This window comes from Lathamus discolor, chromosome 3, assembly GCF_037157495.1.
Source record: "Lathamus discolor isolate bLatDis1 chromosome 3, bLatDis1.hap1, whole genome shotgun sequence".
In the NCBI taxonomy this organism is placed as follows: Eukaryota; Metazoa; Chordata; class Aves; order Psittaciformes; family Psittacidae; genus Lathamus; species Lathamus discolor.
Genome location: NC_088886.1, coordinates 16,725,064 through 16,751,436, shown reverse-complemented (window position 1 = coordinate 16,751,436; position 26,373 = coordinate 16,725,064). Strand labels below are relative to the sequence as shown.

General features: G+C 39.5%; 3 protein-coding genes across 6 annotated transcripts in view; 1 reads left to right on the top strand and 2 right to left on the bottom strand.

The window, feature by feature from the left end:
- SPATA1 (spermatogenesis associated 1) overlaps positions 1 to 20,138 on the bottom strand; it is a 23,338-nt gene extending 3,200 nt beyond the window's left edge. The window contains exons 1-12 of one of the 4 annotated variants that reach the window (XM_065673720.1): positions 15,329 to 15,345; positions 14,015 to 14,236; positions 12,988 to 13,094; positions 9,419 to 9,536; positions 6,381 to 6,434; positions 5,959 to 6,289; positions 5,596 to 5,847; positions 4,197 to 4,323; positions 3,999 to 4,059; positions 3,290 to 3,407; positions 2,202 to 2,327; positions 216 to 385 (exon numbers count right to left, since the gene is read on the bottom strand). In XM_065673720.1, coding sequence (XP_065529792.1) covers positions 216 to 385; positions 2,202 to 2,327; positions 3,290 to 3,407; positions 3,999 to 4,059; positions 4,197 to 4,323; positions 5,596 to 5,847; positions 5,959 to 6,289; positions 6,381 to 6,434; positions 9,419 to 9,536; positions 12,988 to 13,094; positions 14,015 to 14,050 — 1,500 coding nt within the window. In that variant the 5' untranslated portion in view covers positions 14,051 to 14,236; positions 15,329 to 15,345. Of the gene's footprint in view, positions 1 to 215; positions 386 to 2,201; positions 2,328 to 3,289; positions 3,408 to 3,998; positions 4,060 to 4,196; positions 4,324 to 5,595; positions 5,848 to 5,958; positions 6,290 to 6,380; positions 6,435 to 9,418; positions 9,537 to 12,987; positions 13,095 to 14,014; positions 15,273 to 15,328; positions 15,346 to 15,776; positions 16,054 to 20,073 lie in introns of those variants that run through there. The other 3 variants (XM_065673721.1, XM_065673718.1, XM_065673719.1) reach the window with 3 other exon arrangements.
- GNG5 (G protein subunit gamma 5) lies at positions 15,466 to 19,230 on the top strand. Its single transcript, XM_065673725.1, has 3 exons — positions 15,466 to 15,636; positions 16,704 to 16,861; positions 18,988 to 19,230. The coding sequence occupies exons 1-2, from the start codon at positions 15,556 to 15,558 to the stop codon at positions 16,827 to 16,829; spliced, it is 207 nt and encodes a 68-aa protein (XP_065529797.1). The 5' UTR covers positions 15,466 to 15,555; the 3' UTR covers positions 16,830 to 16,861; positions 18,988 to 19,230.
- On the bottom strand, positions 20,127 to 26,373 carry RPF1 (ribosome production factor 1 homolog). Its single transcript, XM_065673723.1, has 9 exons — positions 26,137 to 26,373; positions 25,984 to 26,040; positions 24,911 to 24,991; positions 24,353 to 24,448; positions 23,526 to 23,679; positions 22,890 to 22,972; positions 21,767 to 21,948; positions 21,391 to 21,517; positions 20,127 to 20,549 (listed from the first exon to the last, which is right to left on the bottom strand). Exons 1-9 carry the CDS (start codon positions 26,287 to 26,289, stop codon positions 20,508 to 20,510), a joined length of 975 nt encoding a protein of 324 aa, XP_065529795.1. The 5' UTR covers positions 26,290 to 26,373; the 3' UTR covers positions 20,127 to 20,507.

The following is a 26,373-nucleotide window of genomic DNA, read 5'->3' as shown; positions in this document are numbered from 1 at the left end:
CATTTAGTTACAAGAAGGTACTGTGGAACCACAAAGCAGAAAGAATCAAATGCTCAGACTCAAGAACTTCTTTTTAAGAAGTGTGGGCTGAAGGAATTCTATATATTCTATATTTGGCTGTTAAAGCTAGTTTACAACTCATTGGTGATTAATTTCTTACTTTATAGAAAAACAAAGAGACTGTGTAAAAAGATTAAAATAACACAAGCAAATACCTTGGAGTTTGTCATATTATTTGGTCGTTTTCGGCTATCTCTGGCTTCCAGTTGCAAGAGTAATTTCTGGTGGTAAAACTCTAAATCTTGCTGCAGTTTGTTTAAAGCATCCTCCAGGGGAACCGTAGCTTTCTTAGTTTCAAAGTACTGCTTTTTCCATTCCTCACGAACTACACAGGAAAACAGTAATACTGTTTGGTCTTGTTCATCTTATCATAAGGTTTGCTGAAACAGTAATGACCAACTGATCTAAAAAGATGCAGTTGGCCAATGCACGTATTAAAAGATGGCAGTAGGTTCCTTTTCAAAAAAGCATTTAGTGAAAAATCTTCACTGAAATTACCTTCACTGTAAATGCAGCTGACTTTCTGCACAATCACCTGCAACAAAAGGATCTCTCTGTCCACCAAGATACCACACAAGGTCCAACCCCAAAATTTCATTCAGCTTGGGTATTCTGCAGGTTTCAGCTGCACAGTAGGTGCTCCTGATCTCCAAGGACTTGATGCCCACCACAGCCTGAAGTTCATGCCTTTACTGTAGCAGGATATTTAGCACTGTAGACTTACACAAAATTTGAGCTCTGCAGGGCCAGGGAGTACAGTACAAAAGCCCTAAGATTATGGGAAACAGTTATTTACCTGTACACTTAACTCTGATTCCTCCTATGTTGATAATGTGCTGTCTACAGCTAGCACACAATTTCCCCTGTATTTAGTGTGGCAGTCTTACAGCCACATACATCTACTAGTCTGCAGTGTGTTAAATGATTCCTTCTTTCAAGACATAGTTTACGAAATCAGGACAGCTGCTGCTCAGAAACTTAGCTAAAAGAACCCAGCTCCTGGAGGACTATGCAGTATGTAACTGAGCATGCCAGCATGGCAGCCTTAGGAGGGTATTAAATATAGGTAAGACAGCTGCTCCTACAGAGCATGCCCTTCCCTTCATACCTTGTGAAGAGGCATGTTTGCAAATGCACTTACTTATGGAACTCTACAGGTCTGATAAAAATATTTCAGAGGTAGAGACACTTCTTAAAAAACGTGCAGAAGCTGTTTGAATGCGTGTGAAATAACCTTTATTTTACCTAAATGTATAGCATAATTTAAGACAGCACAGGAGCAATTTAGGGCTTATCTCAATGGGGTAAATTAGCCTGCCTTGCAGCTCCGTGCTACTACAGATTCACTGCTTCAAGTACTCAAGTTTTTGTTGTGTTTTTTTTTCAACCTCACCATGCTGGAGAGTGCGGTGTAAAACCATGCCCTTAGAAAATAACTGGAAGAATTGTCTTGTCTTCTCCTTTCAATAAAGCTACAAATGATAGTTGAGACTCCTAGTGATTTAGCTGTACTTAGATACAGACAGAATGCTCTCAAACATCCAAGTGATTAAACCTCATCTCTGGTTAACTGGAATGTGTCTTAGGGAGGATAGCTTAAGTATAAACTTGAAAATAATTTTACAAAGAAAATTTGGGTGGGATTTAAATGAGATTTTAACATATAAAATAAACCAGGGTTTGTCAAGCTTGTCACGACAGGTTTGTAACTTCCATGCCATAAGCTGAATACTATGAGATAGGAGGAACAGGAAGTATTATGCTGGCCATTTAACTAGAAGCTCTATCAGCACAGTAAAAACCTGTGTTAGCACCAGCTACAGGCAGGTTTAGAATATGTTAGCTGCCCTGGGCTTCAAAGAGTGAAGTGGTCTACAGTAGCTTTCCGGGCACTGTATGACCTGGGATAAAAAGCAGGATATTTTTAGGTTTATAAGACTATCAATCACAAAAGTGGAAGGAAACATTGCAACCTTCAATCTTTTCAACATGCTGTTACACAAGTGAGCCTTGTTGGAGCTATTGGTTAGCAAACTGCTCTCTCTGCAAGTAAGCTCACTGATAAGGAGACAAATATTTTCATATTGGTTTAAGTGTCATTTCTCTATCATTCCAAATTACAAAACAAATTAAAAGCATACCGTGGTATCTTTTCAGCTTATGTTGTTCCAGTAGCCCTTTAACTTTTCTGATCAGTTCTTCTCTATTTTTTTCCATGTGCATTCTGTCTTTCTCCATTTGTTGCAATTGTTCTACCATCTTGTTTTCTAAAGATATTATATTTAGTAAGCACCAGGATACTATCAATGAAGATTTTTGTAATGCATCAATCATAACCATATGAAGCCAAAAAAGCCTCCAAAAGACTATTATCTGCTCAAAATATGTTCTGATAGAAACTGTAGTGAAATCTTGCCTTAAACTCCAGGTGGTCATAGGCAGAACAGACTTCCAATAGTCGCAACAGGTCAGTAACTTACCTTCCCACTATCCTCCTACTTCACCACCACAGCAGAGGATCCTCAGCAATACTGCTACTGGTTTTCTTTGCTACATTCTCACTTAAGTGAGCAGTATTTAATTTGATCTCCCCACTTTTCTCCTTTCATCCCCAAGTCCACAAACTGGGTTTTCTAGTGCTGGGAACCTGCCATGTTTTATGAACAGCCCAAAATGTCTCGAACTTTCCCACCACAAAATAAAATTTGTAACAATACCGTGAATGAATGAATGTACAAATTCTTTCACAAACCAGGTATTTCTGTCTTCATTAACTATTCAGTCTTGATTGTTATCATAGAATCATAGGACGGTTTGGGTTGGAAGGGACCTTAAAGCTCACACAGTTCCAACCCCCTGCCAAGGGCAGGGACACCTTCCACTAGACCAGGTTGCTCCAAGCCCTGTCCAACCTTGCCTTGAACACTGCCAGGGGTGGGGCAGCCACAGCTTCTCTGGGCACCCTGTGCCAGGGCCTCACTACCCTCACAGGGAAGAATTTCTTCCTAGCAGCTAATATAAATCTACCTTATATCAGTTTAAAGCCATTCCCCCTTGTCCTATTACTATGTGCCCTTGTAAAAAGTACCTCTTCAGCTTTCTCATCAGACCCTTTAGGTACTGAAAGGCTGCTATAAGGGTTTCCCTGAAGCCTTCTCTTCTTTAGGCTGAACAACCCCAATTCTCTCAGCCTTTCACTCCATGCAATTTCTTGGAATCATATACTCACTTGCTGTCTGGATTGCAGGAACTTGATCTGGATTTACAGAAAATGGCAGGAAAGGTAGATTAGGAGGTGAAATATATTCTTTTGTACAATTAAGAGGATTTTGCTTGTTTTCACCAGCCTAGAGTCAAAAGACACAACTGTAAGTACATAACCCATAATCCTGAATAGCTCCATTAGACATATGCTCTGAAAGTGGTCTGACTGAACATGAGGGATGAATTTGAATTCTGCATGTAAGCTTTTTTATTCTGCTACCAGTACAAATGATTACTAAATTACAAACAGATGGACCTCTGCAAATAAAACCAGAACACTGAACATTTGCACCACAGAGAACATGCTGACAAAAACATAGACTATGGCTAATTGTTCTTGTCCATGTCCACAACCCCACAAGTCATTGACACTCCCATGCAAGACGAGGAATAACAGGCTACCATTGATAAGACTGAAATAGTTATTGTATATGTAGTTCCTGTTAAATTATGACTAGAGGTATAACTTCTGATGATTTCATTGTTGAGAAATATAGTTGACTTTTCTTTACCAAAAAGGAGCAGTGCATGAATTGACTTTTCTCAATTACTCTTAAATCTACATTTGAAAATTTATTATCTCTAGTAAGTTACCTCTCTTATAAAATATGTCTAGATGGAGGACTATGTTTATTGCTCAATATTACTAAGAATATGTTACCTTGCAAACATACCTGATAATCCAGTTTTTCACCAGGATCAGCTGTAGACTTACTAGTTCTGTACTGCAACAAGCTAAAATTAAATCAAAGCAGCAAGTGAAAATTTGTGTAATGAATTCCACCACCACCACCCCATTTTCCTTCATTTATCTGAAGTCTGGTTATGAATTAATATTATCCAGTGTTTTAGCAAAATCATTATTTACTAACCTTTGTTTTTTGCATGCATATTCTGTGGCTTGGTCTTCCACTATTTTAAGAATTCCAGCATCCTGTGTCCTGTCTTTTCTTAGTTCGGTATCTTTTAAGTGGTCATTATTATCCATGTTTGTTAGCTCTGTGACAGGATAGTGATGATCAAAATATATAGATTACACTCATAAAATTCAAGATGTTTTGACTGTCAATGCCTGGGCTTTCCAACCTGTATTAGAAATTCAGTGAATTGATCCAATAAATAATGTTATCTCTGGGGTTTGGAACTGGGTGAATAACAGAAGAAAGAAATAAAGGGAAGGAAAAAAAATAAAAATAAAACCAAGGTGCTTTTGTTTGGAGAATTTGTATGTAATTAGTCGTGGTAACCAGTACAAGAAACATTATGACAGATAAGGAAACCACTCAGTTATTTCACCTTCCCTACACCAATTCCTTATCTAATGCTTTCTGCCTTTTAGAGACTGAAGAACCCCTATAGATTGGAGCCAGCATAGAAAGGGAGAGCAAAATGTTTTGAATTTAAATGTTAAGGAATAAATGCTTTTTGCTTTAAAATATATACAATAAATATTTAAAAATAAAATTGCTGACAGACTTTACCTTTACTACTACAAAATCCTATATCCTTCATCATTCAAAATAAAGTTATGGAAAACTTTTCAGTTATACCTTTACATATATAGATTTGTGTATTAAGCAGTTTCACACATAATATGAGTTAATGTGATGATGGATAGAGCTATTTTTAACAGGTTATGATTGGAAACTGAAATTACTGATAATTCATCCATAAAAACATTTTCTAATAAACTCTCCACACACTTCTCAAAGAATAGAAGTCATTTAAGTAATATTATTACGTTACTTATTATATTAATATAATTAGACAAATGTATCAATTATAGTGGTGTTTCCCTATATCAATACACAGTGATAAAGAAGGACTGTAGTGACAGGACAAGGGGTAACAGGTTAAAATTTCAACAGGGGACATTTATATTGGATATAAGGAAGAAGTTCTTTACTGTTAGGGTGGTGAGGCACTGGAATGGGTTGCCCAGGGAAGCTGTGAATGCTCCATCCCTGGTGGTGTTCAAGGCCAGGTTGGATGCAGCCTTGGGTGACATGGTTTAGTGGGAGGTGTCCCTGCCCATGGCAGGGGGGTTGGAACTTGATGATCTTAAGGTCCTTTCCAACCCTAACTACTCTATGATTCTATGACTTACCCAATTTAAAACTATAGCTCTTTGAAAGACATTATTATTTTAAAAATCAGAATATTGTTCTGCAATTTTGCAACCCATGCTTTAACTATAGATTTCTTTAAGCTTTACTCTGCCAACTTTCTAAACACATGCTTTAGCAGAAGGATGACAATAAACAGTTGTACCCTTTTGGTACTTGATGTGATTTTGGGGTGTTTGATTTTTCTGGCTTTGTTTATCACTGTGGTTTACATGAAGAATAAGAGTGGTTCCTTTGGCTTCGTCATTCCACTTAGGAGTGTTACGCTCTTTTTGGTCTTGGCTAAGATGATTTTGCTGAGAGGTCTGTAATACCATATCACTCCTTCCAGACTCCAAGTCATCTGCAGGATTTGACTGATTTGGTGTGATGAGAGATCCACTGGATCCATTTTGATCTGCATAATAATTGATATTAGAAAACAGAAATGTTATTTTATTGCAAATGTTAACCATAATATTTATGCTTCTCCTTCATCATCCTCCTTCACTACATTGGTTAAACTTACCTTCTTCTCTAAGCTGTATATGATTTTCTTTAATTCTGTTGTTATGGTCTTGCTTATTATTTGTGTGCAAAACTGGAACAGGTTCTTTCTCACCCCATTCCACAGGACCGTGCACTTCTTTATTTTCTAGCTGATGACTGCTTTGTATGCTTTCTAAAAATTGTTTGCTTGTTTCAGGTTTTTGTTGGGGAAGACTGGATAATCCTGATTTATGATCAAACCTATTAGCTTCTCCATTAAAGTGATGTCTTTGTTGAGTTGATGCTGATAATGGATAAACACCTTCAAAGTATTCCACTTCAGGTAATAAATATAATTCAGGATAAAGTGCCTAAAATATGCAGTATATTCAGACATGAGATGAAATGTACAATGTAAAAAGTTACTGAAAAATGATACCTTAAAAGCCATTCAATACATACGTAAGGTGGAGCAAACGACTTCAGTTCCAGTTCTGTTTCTTGTTTTGCTTTCACCTTGGAAGGTAAAGTATGGAAGTGTAACCAATAAAATACTTTTTTATCAACAGTGTTGCATATCACTGAATTTCTTTATTCTATCATCCTCTTTACATACTATATTTTTTCAGAACCAGCACTATTTATCTTCTGTAATGGCCTCATGGGGAGGAAGGAACACAGACTACTATTGTATTTTCTGACATAGTACTGAAACTTTATTTTGTGTTTTTCAAAATCTCAGACCTACAAGAGTGCATGGATGTACTGAATATATTTTGCACTTTCTCTTATGGTTCAAGGAAGCTGATCCAACAGTCACAGCAAAAGAAAGTCTTTGACTTTCTTTACCAGTAGTTGCTTCAAGATGAATCTGACTAGAAATGCTGACTCTCACATAATTTTCTCTATTCACCTAATACTGCAAATTATTTAATGCATGTAGAAAAAAAAATCTATACAATCTATTTATACTCTTCATATGATAGAAACACCCTTTCAGATTTCAACAGTGTCCTAAAAACAAATTCTAAGATAATCAATGTAAATTTATAAGATGAGCTGCAAAAAATAAATAAATAAAAAAAAAAAATTAATAAAATCTGTGCTTACATTTAAATAATGAAATTGAACTAAACATGGTGCCTAATTTTATTCTTAGTAATGGCCAGGCAATGCCATTATTAGAGACATGTGCTACATGCAAGAAAAATGAGAGCAAATGAACATGATGTTGGTTTACATTTCTTTTTCACTTAAAGACCCTTACTTGCAAGTTGGGTACAGCTGTTAGTATTGCTTACATTGTTACTGTTGTGAAACAGAAGACTGGGGGGTAAGAAACCAGTCAACAAATATTTGATCATGGAGATATGATTCAATGAGGTTACCATGACCCTAAATAACAAATAAGCCAGTTAGTTGGTTTATTGCTTTCCACTTTGTCCTGGCTTCAGCAATAGCAGTCATTTTTCTCCTTCTTAGTAGCTGCAGTGCTGTGTTTTGACTTTTGGCCTGGGAACAGCACTGATAACACCGATGTTTTTAGTTGCTGCTCAAATGTTTGGTCTGACCAAGGACTTTCTGAGCCTCATGCTCTGCCAGGGGGGAGGGGAAGCCGGGAGGAAGCAGAGACAGGACACCTGACCCAAACTGACCAAAGAGGTATTCCATACCACAGCATGTCATGCCCAGGATGTAACTGGGAGTTACCAGGAAGGGCTAGGGACTGCAGGGTTGGACTAGGTATCCGTCGGTGCTCAGTCGGGTTCGGGGGGGGGGGGGGGGGCAAGTTATCAGTCAGTGGGTGGTGAGGTTGTATTTTCTTCATTTGTTATTTCCTTTATCATTATTATCATTGGTGGTAGCAGCAGTGATTTGTGTTATAACTTAGTTACTCGACTGTTCTTATCTCAACCCGTGGGAGTTGCATTCTTTCAGTTCTCCCCATCCCTCCAGCAGCAGGGGAAGGGCAAGAAGCGGGGGGAGTGAGTGAACGAGCTGTATGGCTGGGTTTAAACCACGACACACTTTGTTATAATGTTAAACATCAAGCAACAGTAAATACACCAACTTAAAATTGTATGTCTAATTCATCACTAAAAATCTTCACTTGTATCTACCAGTATCTTTAATTCTCTATTAAAGTAAAATATTTTACTAATTCACTGACATTCTAAAAGCAGCCTTCCAGTATCTGAAGGGGGCCTATAGGGATGCTGGGGAGGGACTCTTCGTCAGGGACTGTAGTGACAGGACAAGGGGTAACGGGTTAAAACTTAAACAGGGGAAGTTTAGATTGGATATAAGGAGGAAATTCTTTCCTGTGAGGGTGGTGAGACAATGGAATCGGTTGCCCAGGAAGGTTGTGAGTGCTCCATCCCTGGCGGTGTTCAAAGCCAGGTTGGATGAAGCCTTGTGTGGGATGGTTTAGTGTGAGGTGTCCCTGCCCATGGCAGGGGGGTTGGAACTGGATGATCTTGAGGTCCTTTCCAGCCCTAACTATTCTATGATTCTATGATTCTATGAAATTTCTCCATTTATCTCAGAACTATCAGTGGGAAAGAAAATACACCATCTTACTTACGGTCATCCAGTTTAAAAGACCTGAATTCTTTGAAGACATGCACATTTTCAGATTCAGATTGTGTCCCAGTCTTTAAGTTTTTCCTTATGTTTTCCACCTATTTTTTGCATATTACTTGATATCTACTCTAGTCTTCTGTGTGAGTAATTTTAGTGGTAACTAAAAGAATGACACCAAATTTCCAGCCTGGCATTAATTTACAGGTCCATGAGAGACAGGTGAAATGAGAGGAGAAAGAAGTATTCTATACTTGCACACATGACATAAGTCTTTGTGTGTTACAAGAAGAAACTTCCAGTTGGACTGATTTTCAAGGGTATTTAATCTTTAGCTATAGTTTGTAAGGTATAAATATCCAGAGAATCAACGTGAGGAATAGCTATGATTCAGAAATTTTGGGGTTTGATTACATGCATCTCAGGCTGTACTACTAGACTAATTAGTGGAACACATGTACATCCAGAGACTCATCTTTTAAAGGCTTTTGGGCAGGTCACAGCAGGAACCATTAGAGGAACTCTGACTTACTCAGCTTCCCTTGTAAATTCTTCAACTTCCATCTTCCCAAACATGTACTGGTAATAATGACCTTAAGGGGATTTTTTTAAATGCAACAAGATTTGTCATATTTAATCCACTGACTTATCAAAACTAGCATGTTTTCACTGGATGGCAGCTAATTACATATGATGGTTTAAAGGGCGTTTCTAATATACCTGTCCAGCTGTGCCTTTGTATTTGGAGAAGTAGATGTGTTCTTACAAGAACTCCAGCATGTTTAAAAAAAAGAAATGCTAACAGTGCTCCTGAGGTTCTCTCCTTTTTATGTATCTTGTTTATCTAATCTGCAGGAATGAAATCTGTGGTTGACATTGTAAAACAAAAGAGCATTAAAGAAAAAAAAGTATTAACTTACCACTGCTAGTCTTTTCCCAATGCATTTTAAAAATCTGAATTTATCTGCAGCTGAAACTCCACCCAGGTACTCTCCAAGCTTCTCGCGCAGCACTCTTAATGTGATGTGAGGAGATACCCTAGAATGTTGTTATTCATTAATACATCTGTAAGATCAAATAATGATGGCTAGTTAGTAAGAGGGGGAAGATAATGCTATATACATACTGGCTTGCATGGACAGAATGACCAAAAATGGGAACTATGTCCTAGAACTGCCTACTGTCCAACTACATATAGGCCAGAAAGTCTTGGTGTGCTAGAGTCAGAACATCATACCATGTTATGGTAGACTGTATTACAAAGGCCGTCATGACATTAACTAGCAATATTCATATTTTAGGAACCCATAGAAAGGGATAATATGGAAATAGCTGAAATTTGAAAACTGCTCCTTCAGAATGCTCTTGCTCATCTGCAACAGAAACATTAGAAACTACAATCATGTGTTTCCATATAGGTGATGTTTCATTGGACCAGCCTAGGACTGTAGAACATACCCCTTCAGGCACTAAGGGCTAGAGAAGACTACATTACTGTCCACTTTAAGTAGCAGGCACAGTTCTTTCATTTTGTCTTCTCCAACACAAATTTACAGTTGGGCGTGTGCATGTGTACATGCAAACGCATTTTAAATCAAAACCAAACACTGCAGTGTGAACATTTCCACCATAGTTTGAGGATGAGAGAGCTGATGCAAATATGAATTGCATCATTTAATGTACTACTAGAAACCATGCAAATATTAAAGTAATGAGCTCAGTATAAAAATTACTGTAGAATAAAAAGCTCCACAGAATAAAACCAAATGTGCAAGAGGCACGCAAAAGCTCTCTAGGATATCAGAAGCAATTCTAATTGCTCCTGTCATAAACTAGGGAACAAATTCAGGCATGAGACTGTTAATCATCCATGCTGATTGTTAGTATAATACCTAGGCATGATTTTGGCTCAGGCAGCTATCACTCTTCAAGCAATGCACAGACATAGCTTAGGGGGATAGCACATGCTATTCTCACTAAACAGTATGGACAAGAACATGCCATCCCTTCAACTTAGGTCTTCAACTTTAACTTGTTAGGGTTTGTTTCCACTTTCAAACAGACGGATTTGCTTTCATTTCACACCCTATGTATGTAAAACTACCACCAGTTTCATATCATAAACACAGTATTTCAATGGGCTACAATGCTTCCCTTGCACGATTTAAAACACCTTGGACTTAGAGCATCTTCCCAAGGTGATAAATCTGCCTTGTAGCACAGGCATGCAACAGAGGAAACCAAAGTTTGCAGAGAGGACACATTGATTCCACACTGCTTGGTGCCTCCCTCTACATTTAGCTCCTGTTTATTTCTTCCCCAGCCATTTTTTTGCCCACACTTGCTGCAGATATTAGCCCTAATGTTGATTATTTCAAATGCATAAAGAAATATGTGATAGATACATAATTCAATACACACCCTTCCAGGGTCTTACGTAAGACCACATATAATCTGTAATTCAAGTATCTCTCATGCACTATCCTTCCTTCAAGCTGATGTCTCAGAGAAGACATACTCCTTCAATGGTCTTCCAAAACCCAATAAACGCAAGCTCTTTCAGAGCCAATTCTATCACCGCACATCCTTCATTGATAATGCCTGTCCAAAACAGCACGGAAATCTTTAAGCTTTTATGAACAGCAGGGAAAACATCTAAGTAACTACAATGTACCCTGTGAGAAAACTATCTAGGTACATAGAACCTCAGATATAGGACAGCAATTTATCTGCAAATTATTTTCCTTTGCAACTCCTAGGAGCATATTATGATATATTTCTTACTCTCTGCCACTGGCTAGCAGAAGACTAGTCCTTTGCTTCAGGGTGCTCCTTTAAAGATAATGCAAACTAGAGTTCATTGCAGCCATCTCATCTAGAAACAGCAAACGTATGGCTTCTGTGGTGAGGAATGAGGAATAAATAAAAGATCACAGAGGCTGAGAAATCAGGTTCATGGGAACAAGAGCTCAGGGCCATAGACAATTACACACTTAATACTTTCCTCTAATTTCACAGTTAATGGAAGTGGCCTGTACTTAGACCTAGGAATCCTTTGTTAAGCTGACTCAGACAGTACTAGGATTGTCAAGCTGACTGGACAGTGCTATCAACAATGTCCAAACAGCATTTGTGCCAGCAAGGCTGTTCTCTCCCCCTCTCCATAGTAAGTTTTTTTAAATAATTTTGTTTTTAAAGACAGTGATACAATGGCCAGGTACTAGTTATTACTAATGCAATGTACTGCAGCATTGCTCAGTATCCATAGAATAATTAACTAGCAATTATTTAAAACTCATTAGAAAGCAACAAATACCCCATCAGATATAAACCCACCTAATTTAAGTTGATGCCTCAGAATTGAGCCTCAGGGAAATAAATTTACACTAGAGAACAGAGGGCAGTGACAGATGTGCAATCATACGAAATGATCTGAAGTTACCACTCCAGCTGTAGGCATTTTGCACCTCTGCTGGAGACTAGAACAGCAAACAAAACAGATACATACACTTATTTCCTCTGGTTTTGAGCAGCCTTTCAACAAAAGAAGCTGTGAGAATGAATACATTCTGCCCCACATGCTCATACCTGACTGCTGTCAATCTTTTCAGCTACACAGCGTATTAAGTGGACAATGTAACCCTAATTTAAAGTAGTTAAAACCCATATTCCCTGTAGTTTAAGCTAAATTGTCAGGTTTTGCTCAGGAGAAGACAAGGTGTATGTAAAAGCTCTGCCTCAATACTCATCTTTACATTATTTGATTTTTTCTACAACTTGTTACCACACTAGATACACACAGAATTTGTGAGTAAAGTGTTTAGGGGTACAAAACAAACTTTCAAAGCTGTGAAAGATTACAGCTGCAGCTCTTTGCACCAGGTTTGGGCCTAGGATATGGGGTATTCTTTCACTAATTCCTCTAAACAGCTACTTGAAAGCACACATGGCACATGGTGTTGTGTGCAATCTTTCAGAAATGCCACTGAAGAAGAAAGAAGATGTGCTGGTAGTTGTGCGGGATGTGATGTTTCCCCTTGAGAAACATGGCTCAAGCTTTTTATTTGGACTGAGAGAGCTCAGATCGTCATATCCCTGTTCCTGGGAACTGACAGGCTATCCTGTCTTCATCAAGCCATTCTGTCTTCAGGCTGGTGCATACCCAAAAAGAACTCAAGACAAGCAGGCTCAAGTAGACAGAAAGAATGTAAGACTGTGATTTAACAACATAAATTATTCTGCAGAAATACTAGCACTGCTCTGGAAGTACGTTTCAATGGTTTACACCAAGGGCTGCAATGGAGGTAAGCCTGATACAAATCCAAATAAACCTAACACGTCATGGGCATCACTTACCCTCCAGAAATTATTAAAGAACAAGTCTCTTCTAACAGACGCAACTGTGCTTCACAGAGCAACAGCTCAACTAAATTATTAAAGGACAACGTAAAGGACCTACCATGTACATGAAGCCTAAGACTATACCCACCTTATAAATCCAGCTGAGATGAATTTGCTAGTAAGAGCTACAGGAACCGTATTCAGCTTGAAGTTCCACACTTCTTTTGGGACATAAAAAACATGGAACTCCACCACCTAAATAAAGAACATATAATCATAACTGTAGATATATTATAACCCTCTTATTTTGCCTTATTTTGCTTAGGTGGACTTTCAAATTCTGGAGGCAGGAATGGTTTCTTCGATGGACTAGAAGAGTGCACATCCATCTGACAGTGATGACTAAATCGTGAGAACAGCAATGAGTACAGCAGTTTGTGACTGAATGGTAGCTGACAACATCAAACTAAGTCACATTAGAAATGCTCGACGCTGGAAATCAGAGAAAAGAGAGCCCGGACTACTGCTGTATGTCACTATGACAGCAATGGACAGAGCTTACCAAAAACACTTGATACGCTGGAGCGTGTCCTGGTTACATAAATACTTCAGCTGAAATCCTGCCTTTGTTCTTCTCATAAATAATGCAAAGTCCTGAAAGCTGGATCCAAATAGCACCACAAAGTGACCTTGCCAGAAGAAAAAGAATTCAAAATATTTCTGGCAGTTCTTAATAATATTAGTTACCTTGGAAGCACAGACATGCTCCTGGTAATGGCTGCAAAAAGAGAAACTAAGCATGCTCTGAACAAGGTTCACTTAGACTGCGTTCAAACCTGTGGCAGGTGTGGGACTGTTAATGTCCAGATCTTGATATTTTTACTGAAAATTAGATGGTATTGATAAGGATGAAACATCTCCCATAACTAGAAGCCGTGCAAATAAGCTGTATTACATATTCCAGCAATTGTTGTGCTATTAAACTTAACTAGAAAATTAGAAAATGTTCCTAAATATACCAGAAAACAATACTTTCTATATATGCTATGTTAAAAGCACTCTTTTTTCCCCCTCTCAGGTCTCGTAGAAATGGTGCAGTGTCGCTTCTTGTAATATTTTATATTTTTAAATGTGAAATCAAAAAACACTTCATGGAAAAGTACAAAAACTCTCACCTGGGATGTTTGAGGTCTCCTTTGACTGAACGACATGTTGCTCCCTGTGCTTGATCACAGCAAATGACAGATGGGCTTTATAATTTTCATTTTGAGTTAAACATTCTTTAAGAATGAGTTTCATGATTGATGATGTTACAAGAGCAGTTACTCCATTAATAGCCTTTATTTTCACTTACTGTTCTTCTTTCCATTTATGAAAATGGGACAGTAGTTTCTGTGCTGAAACAGAAAGTTCCAGCTAACTGCAGACAAACAAGACTCAACCACACCTTCTACACAACGAGTATCACCTAAGTAACAGGGGGAATCGCTAATCACAGCCCTGCAGCTCCCAGAGAGCTGCGCTGGAGTGTTTTCTCTTACCATTTTCTCCCCTTTCATAAAGGCTCTTTGATTGCATATAGTTTTCTACACATTGTACTGCTTTCCTAAAGACACAGACCTAAATCTCAACAAAATGGGATTATTGCAGGATCTGAGTTTACCTCTGATAAAGGGACAATTACTGTGAACTGCAGACAAGCCACATGCACAGCATATTGTGCTGGCCAAACACAGTATTCCAGGCAAACCTGACTGTTCTGGGTGACCATGCCAGAAAAATCCTTCTATAAACTGTAAACCATGGTTCTGCCTTAACCGTTTTATGAGTTTCCTCACTTTGGAGGCTCTTCCAGCACCTTAGAGGTTACAAACAGCCTGATTTTCAGCCTGCTCAATGCCTCACTGTTGGCCTGATCATCTTGCAGCTCTCCCTCATAATCCTGCTGCTTCCAATTCACCTTTTCTTGGGCGCATGTAACCAGACCTTAGAGACAACCTTACAAGTCTCGTCCTGGCTCCATGAGGTGGAAATAAGATTTCCCCATGTCAGCAGAAAGCACCTGCTTACAAAGGTCTTTACTTGCCCCTTCACAAGTACACCAGACAAGCTCTCACAACCAACCTCCCTGTAACATCCCATCTCTTCCCCAGTTATTCCCAACCAAAGACACTGCAGGTTACAGCACAAGTTCCTCCCATTAGCCCCTGTACACATGCAAGTTATGGCACTTTGCATGACAACATGTTTTGCCCCATACCCTTAGCCCAGGCTTCACCGTCACTCCTGAGCATGTTCTGTGGTGATCACCCTTCACCTCTAGACTGCTGTCAAGGCCCGAACACGCTGACAGGAGCAAGGTTGGTAACTCCATTGCCTATCAAAATAAGCTCCAAACTAGTAACTCACTGGATATTATCACCAAGATTTCCCACTTTGGCCTTACTTTAAACCCCCTTTACAGACGCTTGGGGAAGGAGGCGTTCTACCTCTGTGTTTCCAGGCGGTGCCCCCCCCCCCGGGCACACAGAGCTCGCACCCAACAGCCACTGCCCGCAGGGCACCGCACCCGCCCGCCAGCGGTCCCGCAGCGCCCCCCGCGGCCGCGGCACCCCGGGCGCTGGGCGCGGCGGCGCTTGCGCAGGCGCCGCCGGGCCGGAGAGTTTGGGACGCGCCGGGAAGTTGTGCTGGGTGTGCAGCCGCTGCCGCTCCCACCATGTCGGGCTCCTCCAACGTGGCGGCCATGAAGAAGGTGGTGCAGCAGCTGCGCCTGGAGGCCAGCGTGACTCGCGTTAAGGTGAGAAGCGGAGCTGGGACGGGGCGGACGTGCCGCCATTACACCGCCCCTGGGGCGCGCCCCACGGCGGCTCTCGGAGGCGGCCGGGCTGCCCGGCGGGGCAGGGGCTGGGCAGGGTCGGGACCGCTTGCCCGACGTACCTCACCCCATCGCAGGTTACAGCCCGCGGCTCCGTCGGGCCGAGCAGGGGTCCGGGCGGCTGCGCAGCCGCCTCTCCTACCACAGCCGCCGCCCCGGAGCTCGGCCCGCGCGGGGCCCGCCTCGCCCTCTCGCTTCCTGCAGCCTCCCGGGTACCCGGAGGCCGGTGTCCCCGGGATGGTGGCTGTGCCCTTCCCTTTAATCTCCTTTTTCGGAGAAGCGTCTTCTTCCATCGTTCTCCGGTGAAACGGGCCGCTAGAGTGGGGTTCACAACAGGTTGCCCCGGCTAGCCTGGCACTGTAAAATGGAGACTTCGCTGCAAAACTTACTGAATACATTTAACTCCTGCGGTTTGGGGCTGAGACGAGGCCCTGCCAAATTAAGAGAAACTCTGGGCAAAGTGCAAGTACAAGATAGCAGTGAAGATGCTACTTTCTGAAACTTTGATCCGTGTTTTTTACAAGTTCAGAGTTACAATAGAGAAAAGAATGACACAGAGTTGTTACTGCCTTGTCTTTAGGTGCTACCTACCAAAACCACTATGTCATCATCAGGATGGCTTTCCAATGGAAGATAAACTAGCAGTTCGGTCAAGTAGAGCATTTTTAACTGTAGGCTGTATTTTTACACAATTTATGTTAGTACAAGGATCTTCATATATTTAACAAAGCCATCTCCGAGATGTTGCTCATCTTTCACTCTTCAGGCTTAAAAGTTTAATGTGAAGATTTTCCAAATTCTCACTCTATTACTGGGCAAATTCTTAAACAAAAAAAAAAAAACCAAACAAAATGATGGAAGCATTGTATAAAATCTAAACAAGCTGTACTGCAGAATGATTTAGCAGTATTCTTTATACTTTCTGATGTAGTTACATCCTCAGTAACGAGTGATCAGTGAATTCTAATGCCAACTTTTATTATGACTAGGTTTCCCAGGCTGCAGCAGACTTGAAGCAGTTCTGCCTGCAAAATGCACAACATGATCCCCTACTGACAGGCGTATCATCGAGTACAAACCCATTCAGACCCCAGAAAGTTTGTTCATTTTTGTAATTACATGAACTACACTTTGGTGTCTTTCAGTGGTAAGTTATTGAATTACTATTCATAAATGGTTCTGTCATTAAAAACAGCTGGCTTTAATTGAATGAGACTTGCCTGTATTAAAAGTATTCAGAAGAGACATCTGACTTCTGCAGCTGGTATTGGTCTAGATCCCCATTTTGTGCTCCTCTCCTATTCTGGTCATAGCTCTATGCTGGACACATGCTGTTCATAAGTATTATGAGCAGCATTTATGTTGCAGGGCTTTTTTCTATCTGTCTCTGTTACTGCAGCAAAGTAGTAGTGAGGCCAGCTACTACTGTTAGGACTAACCTGGTTGTACAGCAATTCTGCTGTATTTTCCTGCTGTGTAAGGGTGTTACTTCCCTTTTTGCACGTAGGATTACTCAACTGACAGCATACATGGTGAATCCTGACTGTGACAGATAAAGCAGACTTTCATTCTTAAAACTTTTAAAGAGCACTATCAAAGATGAGTGGTAGCCTCCAAGAGCACTGTCCCCTTACAGGACATGCCCTCTAAGCCACAAGAAAAAAAGAATTTTGTCAAGGCCCATACTCCACTCATACAAGCTACTACATGGCCAGCAAGTTTAAGTAAGTGAAAACAGTTGAACACTCATTTGACTTTTCATTCCATGACTTTTATAACTTCAGCAGCAATACTGCTATCACTATGAAGACTACTCAGCTGGTATTCCTTGGAAATTCTGATTAGATTTTAGACTAACCTTTTAGAAAGGTGAGTTGTAGATTGACGGTAGTCTCACTGAAACTCAAAATAATTTGCTATTTTGCCCTCAGTAAACGCATGATAATTTTACCATGTCCCCTCCTCCCCACTGCCCCTTGATTTGGATCTGTTGGTGGTGAGGGCGTATACGTTATCTCAAAGCATTGGATATGCAGTGAACCATAGTGCACAATCTTTACACATCTTGTAGTGAGTCGTAACCTTAAAGAATTCTAGTTTCGTAGCTGACTTACATCACCCAAATAATTGTAATTTGCTAGATTTGCATTGTGATATTTAGGCAGCTTTACAGAAAAGTAACCAGTCAGACTGGGTTGTTAGAATTGTTCTTTAAAACTGTTATCCCCTCAAGCAGACTGTAGAAAACTTCTAAAAAGTTTTTGTATAAACAAGGTGGTTTGTGCTAGTAATAACAGTATAGAGATTGATGCTTAACTGTAACAAACAAAACCACTTCCCCCATTGTTTTCAGCAGTGAATTACAGCAGTATAACTGAAGTGTGATTTAAGAGTTCTTGCAGCTTTTAAAGTTATTCTGAATTTTATCAACTATTCTTATTTAAAAGATTTTATTCTTGGGCACTGACTTGTGTTCACACTACTGCAGCATCAACACCAAGCAGTAATTCAAGGAAGAAATCAGATCATGTGTAAGCATTATAAACTGCTAACCTATACAAAGAAACTCTACTTTTATCAGTGACGCATACTTGCCCACTGAAGTTTGCCAGCGTCTAGTAATTCCTGGGTGTGGATGCCAGGAAATAACGTTTCCTCTATCTTGCACACACAGGGCATAAAAGGCTTAATATTTTCTTTCTCAGCTACAGGCCTTATCTTCCATCTTCTGAATCTGGTGAGGAGCACTTACTTCTGCTGAAGTTACAGGCAAAAGTCGTAACAGCAGCTTAAGTTACACTACCTATATGGAAAATGTCTTTATCTCTTGCAAGCACATCCTCAAAATAGGCAATTTCTTAGTTGTAATCCTGGTGTTTTCACAATGAACCCATGGAGTTTGTGTTTACAGTTAGTACCACCTCTGTGGAGTGAAAAGTATAATTTGTTAGTTACAGACTTCCCCTGCTTTTCAGAGGCAAAATAGATGCCTGGCATTTCTATAGATGCCAAGTGATTAGGAACAACTTTTCCTGTCCTTCCACTTTTCAGTTCTTTTCCAACAGCTTTGATTATTGTTTTGTGCCCTTGGCTTCATGGTTTTAAAAGTTTATTTTATAAACCAAAAGTAGTTTCCTAAGACAGCTGTGGAAAAAAAGAGGATTTTGTTTTTCCTAAATAGCAGTACATGGCATACTTTGAAGGTGCATGTTCTTAGAGTTGCTTTATTTAGAACTGATACTTTCCTAACTACATTTTGTTTTTTATTTTCAGATCTTTTAGCATCTTTTCCTAGCTGCTGATGTGTGTATGGGCAGAGTGCCTCAAGGAGTGGCCTGATTTGAAGTCTGTACAAAAGCTTAGCTTTCATGTGCCAAATCTAACTGTAAAATTGCTACTGTCGTCAAACTTCTTACCATCTACCTCTCCAAATGAACTGTATGCTAGTAAAATACTTCTGTTTCATAAGGGAATCAGTTTTATATGCCAAGCAAAAAATAAAATTGTCTTGACTTAGTCTGGTCTTGAAATTACTGTAAAAAGTTGATTAACACCTGGCAATGTTGACACCTTACCAGTTACCGCATCACTACAGTGGCTAGGGAGCATATGGAGGAGTCTGTCTTTACATATTCCATGCTAGTGCAAGTTTTCTTGGGGTCTTACAGAACAATGAGTATTCATCAGTACTATATTCAGAAGCATAACAGAAATATAAATGGCTGTTTATAATTCAACTATACAGCCTGTCCCATATCATAGACAAGACAGAGTATCTTAAACAGTAGTTCTACCCTAGTAGATGACTTACTTACTCTATGAGCCATCTGACTCTTTAGATGAGTATGAAAAAGCTCTTGCTATAGCTGCATATGAAAAGGCAATTCAAAGAAAACATCTTTTTAGCTGCCAGTGAATGTGTAAAACCTAAGGCAGAGCAATATTCTGCAGATAATACCAGCTCGAGTATAGCTATGAGGCCGAAGAACCGTATTTAAGGTTTTAGTGGGGAAAACCCTACTCAGAGACCTGACTGTTCAACTGAGCAGCATTTTTACATGAGACTGCTTTATGGCCTTATGAATTCTTTCCCAATGTTACTTCAATTGCTTTGGGTATACACCTCTTCTAAATAGGACATGTACAGAAGAGATACAAAAATACATTTGACTCTTAAAGGTAACTTCAGCAACACAGCTGTCTTATGCAAGATGTTCATGAAATAAAATACCACAAGACTTCCTTGGTCGATGCTGTATTGCATACAACCTTCTTAGTGTTCTCTAGATAGGAGACTATTTTTGGAAACCTATCACCATACTGTACGTCAAAAAGAGGTTTAAAATATTTCTGTCTTACCTCATAAATGAAAGACATCAGGGTTTAGCTGCTGAAGAGAAAAAATAAAAAGCTGTATAACAAATATTTTATTTAGAGAATATCTTTAAACAAAATATTTACTGTCTTTGATGTTACAAAGTGTAATCTATCTCTACAGCACAGCAGCAGTCATGGCACATCTTCAGTGATAGCTAAATTACAGGCTGCTTTGACACTGCCATAGTTTTTCCTGCTAAACTGGAAAAGAGTCACTGTCCTCATCATGTTGGATTAGCTACAAATATAGGAAGAAAGATGCATCCTACTTGATGTGCTCCTGTAGAGTTTTAATGTTTGCATCCGCAGAGAGATACTGTTCAATATCATTATCATTCATTAGGAGTCTCAGATAATCCATAGTTCGAAGCAGTTGTTGTATTTCTGGCCACCAGCAATTGGCAGATAGCTGTCCCTTATAAGTGAAATTTTCTTCTACATGTGTCCATTTCTCGTCGCTGAAATTCAAAAGAAAAGTTACCAACCAGCAAATTCATGCAACAGGATACAAAGATGGCCACTCCAGTTTATAGTGGGGTAGGCAGTGAAATCTGTCACAGTTATACTATAGTTGATCGAATCTTTATAGTCACCTTTTCAAGACTAACAAGGGAGAAGAATCAAGAGATTAATGGTTTAGAACTAACGAACATGCAGCAGTTCTCTCTCCATTACAGTAGACAAAGTGTCTTTAAAACAAACAAGCTTATCCATTTCAGGGACTACACCAGGAGTATTAGCTTTTGGTATAGCTTGGACACTCCGACTTCTAAGTTGTGCCCATCAACTGTAATTCCATGGTAGAAATTACTGGAAAAGTAATTTATCATTGCCAAGAGTAATACTTCCATTTTTTGAAGATGTACAAAGATCAGTGTTAATTTCCACTATTAGAAGTGACACTTAGGAAGTAGCTTAATCATTTTTACATTATGATTCCTGTACTCACCTTGTACAAAACCAGGTCTAGTCAAGTTTACCAAGCTTCCAGTAACAGCTTGTACCAGGGGAGCATTGTTCACATTTGCTTATATGGTGTATGTTAAAAAAATTGTACTCTGCAAGTAAGTAGTCATGGTACATTGATACTCATCATCTTTGCTATTTTTATTTTTGACTTGCAATATAGCAGAGTGCTTCTACTTTGCATATTTCTCAAAATATACCTCTAAATTCTTCAGTTAAACATGTACTGAGAACTGCATTTATACTGCTTTTTTAGGCTAAGATTTGTGGTTACACTTCATGTCAGATTTAGCCTCCCTCCCCAAGCAAGACTACTTCACTACTTAGACATACCTTATGAATCCATTCATATTCACCAAATTTGGAATCAAAGGTTCCTTTTTGAAGAGACCTCAGCTTTAATGTAAAACGTGGCCCAAGTTCTTGAATCCCTACTTTCTTCTCGCTCTTGAAGATATATCTTGGGGAAGGAAAAAAAAAAATAAAAATTTAAGGAGAACATTTGCCCAGAGAAGCTGTGGCTGCCCCATCCCTGGCAGTGTTCAAGGCCAGGCTGGACAGGGCTTGGAGAAACCTGGTGTAGTACAAGGTGTCCCTGCCTGTGGCAGGATGTTGGAACTGGATAAGCTTTAAGGTCCCTTCCAACCCAAACCATTCTGTGAATCTATCTATGGACATTCTCATTTGTGAGTTTTGTGGAAAGCATCACCTGTGGAATCTGAAAAAGATGTAGTCTCGCTGGTTGTGAAATGTAGCTACTTGTCTTCCAATGAACTGAGGATCATGTGGGAAGAGAGAGGCAAACATGCGACCAATAGAATGGCCAAGTCGTGTTGTAAAATTATTCAGGATTACTTCAGGTACGTGTTCTGTGGGCTCTTTCCCTTTTCGCTGAAATGAAAGTAACAGGTAAGAATGCAAAGGACAGATTGAATACAAAAGGATTTTAATATATTGTCAAAAAGAAATTAGAAATAAAAGGGGGAAGACAATGATGGCCAGCCTCTCGCAACAGGGCTAATATTATTAAGGTATGTTATTACATGCCTCAAAAACAACTTAAGTTCATATACAAGTAAAGGAACAACTAGTAACATAAGGATCTTTGGTTAAACAATGTTGAATTAAAAAGCACAAATAATCTTACATTTCCTCTCTCCTGCACCTATTTCCACTTATGTCAGCACCTTACAGCAAATAATGCTCTCTACCTAGCACAGGACTTGCATCTATATTAACGCGAAGAGTATATAGGATTCTTATTAAAGAACAGATGAAGTTTAAAAATTACTTATTTCAAACGAGAAAAAAACATTTTACTGCAAATTATTTAGGGCTAAGTAAGCAATACTTAACTACAGAAGAGGTAACAAGGCTGTAAGAGTAAGAAAAACTAGGTTTACTTTATGATTAGGAACTACATCTATTGAAATCTTTTATCCCTTTTTTATACTTTTTATACGCATCCTATTGTGCGTATACTTGTATTCTTCTAGTATAATTTTATGTACACCTGCTATTTACGTGTATACTATACATTGGGTATTCCCTATTGATGTAAGGTTATCAGCTGCTATTTATTTGCATGACTGTAGGAATACTTGGCAGCCAGTTAAAGAAATTCAGCAACTGGAAGTATTTTGCTTATGGAAGTAGACTATACTAGTCCTTGGCCTCCTGTCAACTTACAAAAAACTGCGTTTACAAGATCAGCTAAATGGTACAACAGCACAGGTTTGACAGTTCAAATAGACTGAACATATTTATTATTAAACAACAGACTACTTTTTTTTTTTTTTTTTTTTTTTTTTTAAGTTTTGTTGGAGTCTCACCTTTATTTCTTTACGCAACCGGACACTACTCATTCTAAAATGAGCAGTTGGGCCATCAGGCAGATGACTTAAAACAAGACCATCTGTTCACCAAGTTAAAAAAAAAAATAAGGCTTGTAAAATTCAACATGTAGTTTACAGAAGAACATTAATTGCAAAATGCAGTATTAAAGTACATCCATAATCTATGCCTCATTTACAAGGTTTCATTATATTTTTGAACATAGTTTCATAAACTAGTTAGCTGGTGTTCTGAAGGATGTCCATTAAATATTGTTTCAGGAGCTAACCAGTTACCTTTTATTGCTTCTTCACTTATCAATTAGTAATGTTTTATCTAGTCAGCAAAATTAAAGGGAATTTCCTGGTCAGAAAAACTTGTTAATTAAACTGTTAAATTTATCCATGCATTACAAACTAAACTAAAAAAGTCAATACACTTTAATAATTTCACATCCCATTAGCCATCAGATACACAAGTTGGCACAGTGATTTATAACTGTAGTTACACTGTAAGCTGCACAGTGAAAAAAAGCCAGAATAAAGTAGATCTTTGATGCACACCACAGAATTATTTTCCTTCCCTAACACGCCCAGGGCTAGTATATCTATTTTAATAAATACACAAAAGGATACTTGGTATTTTGCGATCTTCATTAATGACTATTAAATCTGTGAAGTCCCTTGCAATACACTGTGGAATAATTCTTTTCAAAGCTAGTCCTCTTCGATAGTAGACGTGTGAGTTAGGTATAACAGAAGAAAGTTGTTCACAGAATCTCACTGTTCTCTGCAAAACAGGTGAGTTAAATTGCAATGTGGTAATTAGAGCAGCAAATTCAAGTATTAGGAGCATGGAGGGTTGCTTGTTCCAGCTGCCTGCTGATGGTATGTTACCAGCTTCTCTATAAACACATGAAGACAAGCTATTAAATTACTTCATTCACTCAGTAGAAAAGAAAATTACTTGCAATAAAGACTGCAGAACACCAAGGACATTTTGGTTTTTTTTTGAAGGATTTCTTTTCCCCCTCCATCACAGTAAAGCAGGAAAATCCCAAAAGCAAAAAGTTCACATTTCAAAATACAATGTATCTATTATATCAGGTGGTAGTGTCTGACTTTCCAGATAAAGTATTTGAGGTGTACTTTTCCTATCTTTAAAACCATTTTTATGGTTCTCACAAAAGTCAGTAATCTTCCAAATTAGTTATTGCAGGTAATTCGCATACAAAAACATATGCATGAGGTTTGGGTTCCATTATGATGGAACAAGCAGTCCTAGAGAAGCTAATAGATTACCTACACATACAAGGTTATTGATGGTCGCTAAATAAAACAGCACAAAAGAGTCCATGTGAAAGCTAGTATTTTAAAACTTTCATTTGTCAATCATAGGATGAAAACCTTGACATCTTACAACCAGTTGATTGCTTGGAATGATCGAAGTAAAAGATACGTACCCCACGAGGTCTGTCTGATGTTGTAATAAGAATTTTGGGAACTGTCTGTCTGTTGAAGTATGGTGCAAATTCATCAGTTGCTTCATCAAAAGCAACCTGGAAGAACAGAAGTCTTGTTAATACATCATATGTGAAGTAACTGAAGAGCAATTGTTCGATATGATCTATATTCTGATGAAATTGAATTTAGTTAAGAAAAATTTCAATTCTTGAAATCTACCCTATAATTAATCATCACAAGGCATGTGGGTTTTGCATTTGTAAGAACCTAATGCAATGAACACTGGCAGGTTATACTATCAATAACAGTAAGTTAAAAGGCAATTATCTCATACAGATAATGACAGAATAACATCACCTCTTAAGTGAACCCAGCATGTGTAAAAAGTAATTTATCAATACCTTAACTGGAGAGTGGTGAATGTTAAGTTTCATCAATCCATTTTATAACCCTTCTTGCAAAACAAACAAGCAAAAAAAAAAAAAAAACAAAAAACAACAAACCACCACCCCAAACAACGTTTAACTTAACAGCACATGCAGAAATTAAGCAGTTACCTCTTCATCATTGGGATCTACAGTTGTTTCATCATACACTCTCTGATTTTCAATAGTCTTTGGTATGGGTTTTGGAGGGGCCTAAAATATATAAGTTCATTAACACATTCATATGATTTTTAAGTGTATTGCAAAAAACACATGCGTACTGCCATGATACAGTGTACACTTCTACATAGAACTAGAAGTATTATTTGTTATATGTCAGCTTTTAAAAAACAAATTATAATATCACCTTGGTTAAAAATAGGCACTAGTACTGGGACACCAGGGAGCATCACAAAGAGAAGTACTGCTACCACAGTAACACTGCTTGATTTCAGCCTAATTAAGAAACAGGCTTCCAAAACAAAGAGGGGAACTTTCTATCCACTTCTCTTCTGTGGAAGAAAAAAGCTCTACTTTTCAACAGCAATGAATTTTAGCCCTGACATCTACAACTGAACAACTAGTAGCCTATAATGTTTACCTCATTCACTTGCACTACTCTTGGGAGATTATGATAATACAGGAACTCACAGCTAATTGTCAACTGTCAAAACACTTTTTGGAAGGAAAGAAAAAGAAGCAAACACCTTGTTAGTGGCTAGGCTTGGAAACAACTCGACAACTGGTCTGGGCAGGGTTTTGGCCAGATCTTAATTGTTTTTAATTTGTATAGAAATTACTTACTAGAGTATAATTCTTAACAACATCAACACAGTACCATAGCAATTACATTGGCCAGAAATTACTTTTCAGGAAGGGCCTGCTTTTTTGCCCTCATAAGGCCGAAACTCACCCTGCCGGCCCACAGCATCATTTAGCACAGTGCCAACGACATTCCCAAGCTCAGCTGTTTGACACCTCCGCCACACAGCACAGTGCCGCTAAAGGCTACCGCAGCCGGCAGGCACTGAGACCGCTTCTCCCCTGGAGTCTGTGGAAGCACCGTCTGACTCGACACCGAAGAACGCCAGCACAAGGCTGGGATGAACAATTATCACAGAGGCGAGATGCCCCCCCGCCGGCGCAGAGCACCGCGTCCCCGCGGCGGGGCGGCCTCACCACGACGCGGGACCCGCAGCCCTTACTTTGTCTCCGAGGGCTTCTCGCTCTTTCCTCCGCTTCTTCTTGGCGGCGAGCTTCTCCTACCGAGAGAGGGAGAGCGGGCCGTTAGCCGGGCAGGGCAGGGCAGGGCAGGGCACCCCCCGCCTTCCCGCCTCCACGGGCCCTCCTCCCCCCACCTTCCTCTGCTGCTGCTTCCACCGAAGGAACATGAAGTGCCGCCGCTGCTTGTTCTTGATCTCGGACACGCTGAACGTCGGCGGGAACAGAACCCGCGCCGGGGCCGATGACCCCGCATCCTCGGCGACCACGCCACTGCCATCACCCGCCATGCTGCTGCCGCCGCCGGGAAGGCGCTGACCCTTCACCCCTGACCTCTACCCCGCCCGCTAGGAGAGCATGTCTGCGCCTGCGCT

What these genes read in the sequence shown, in the direction of transcription:
- RPF1 (XM_065673723.1), bottom strand. Translation starts at nt 26,289, where the DNA reads ATGGCGGGTGATGGCAGTGGCGTGGTCGCCGAGGATGCGGGGTCATCG. An exon ending in GGAAGCAGCAGCAGAGGAAG is followed by an intron (nt 26,041 to 26,136) that starts GTGGGGGGAGGA and finishes CTCTCTCGGTAG; the next exon opens with GAGAAGCTCGCCGCCAAGAA. An exon ending in AATATGAATGGATTCATAAG is followed by an intron (nt 20,550 to 21,390) that starts GTATGTCTAAGT and finishes TTTGAATTTCAG; the next exon opens with CGACGAGAAATGGACACATG.
- GNG5 (XM_065673725.1), top strand. Translation starts at nt 15,556, where the DNA reads ATGTCGGGCTCCTCCAACGTGGCGGCCATGAAGAAGGTGGTGCAGCAG. An exon ending in CCAGCGTGACTCGCGTTAAG is followed by an intron (nt 15,637 to 16,703) that starts GTGAGAAGCGGA and finishes TATTATGACTAG; the next exon opens with GTTTCCCAGGCTGCAGCAGA.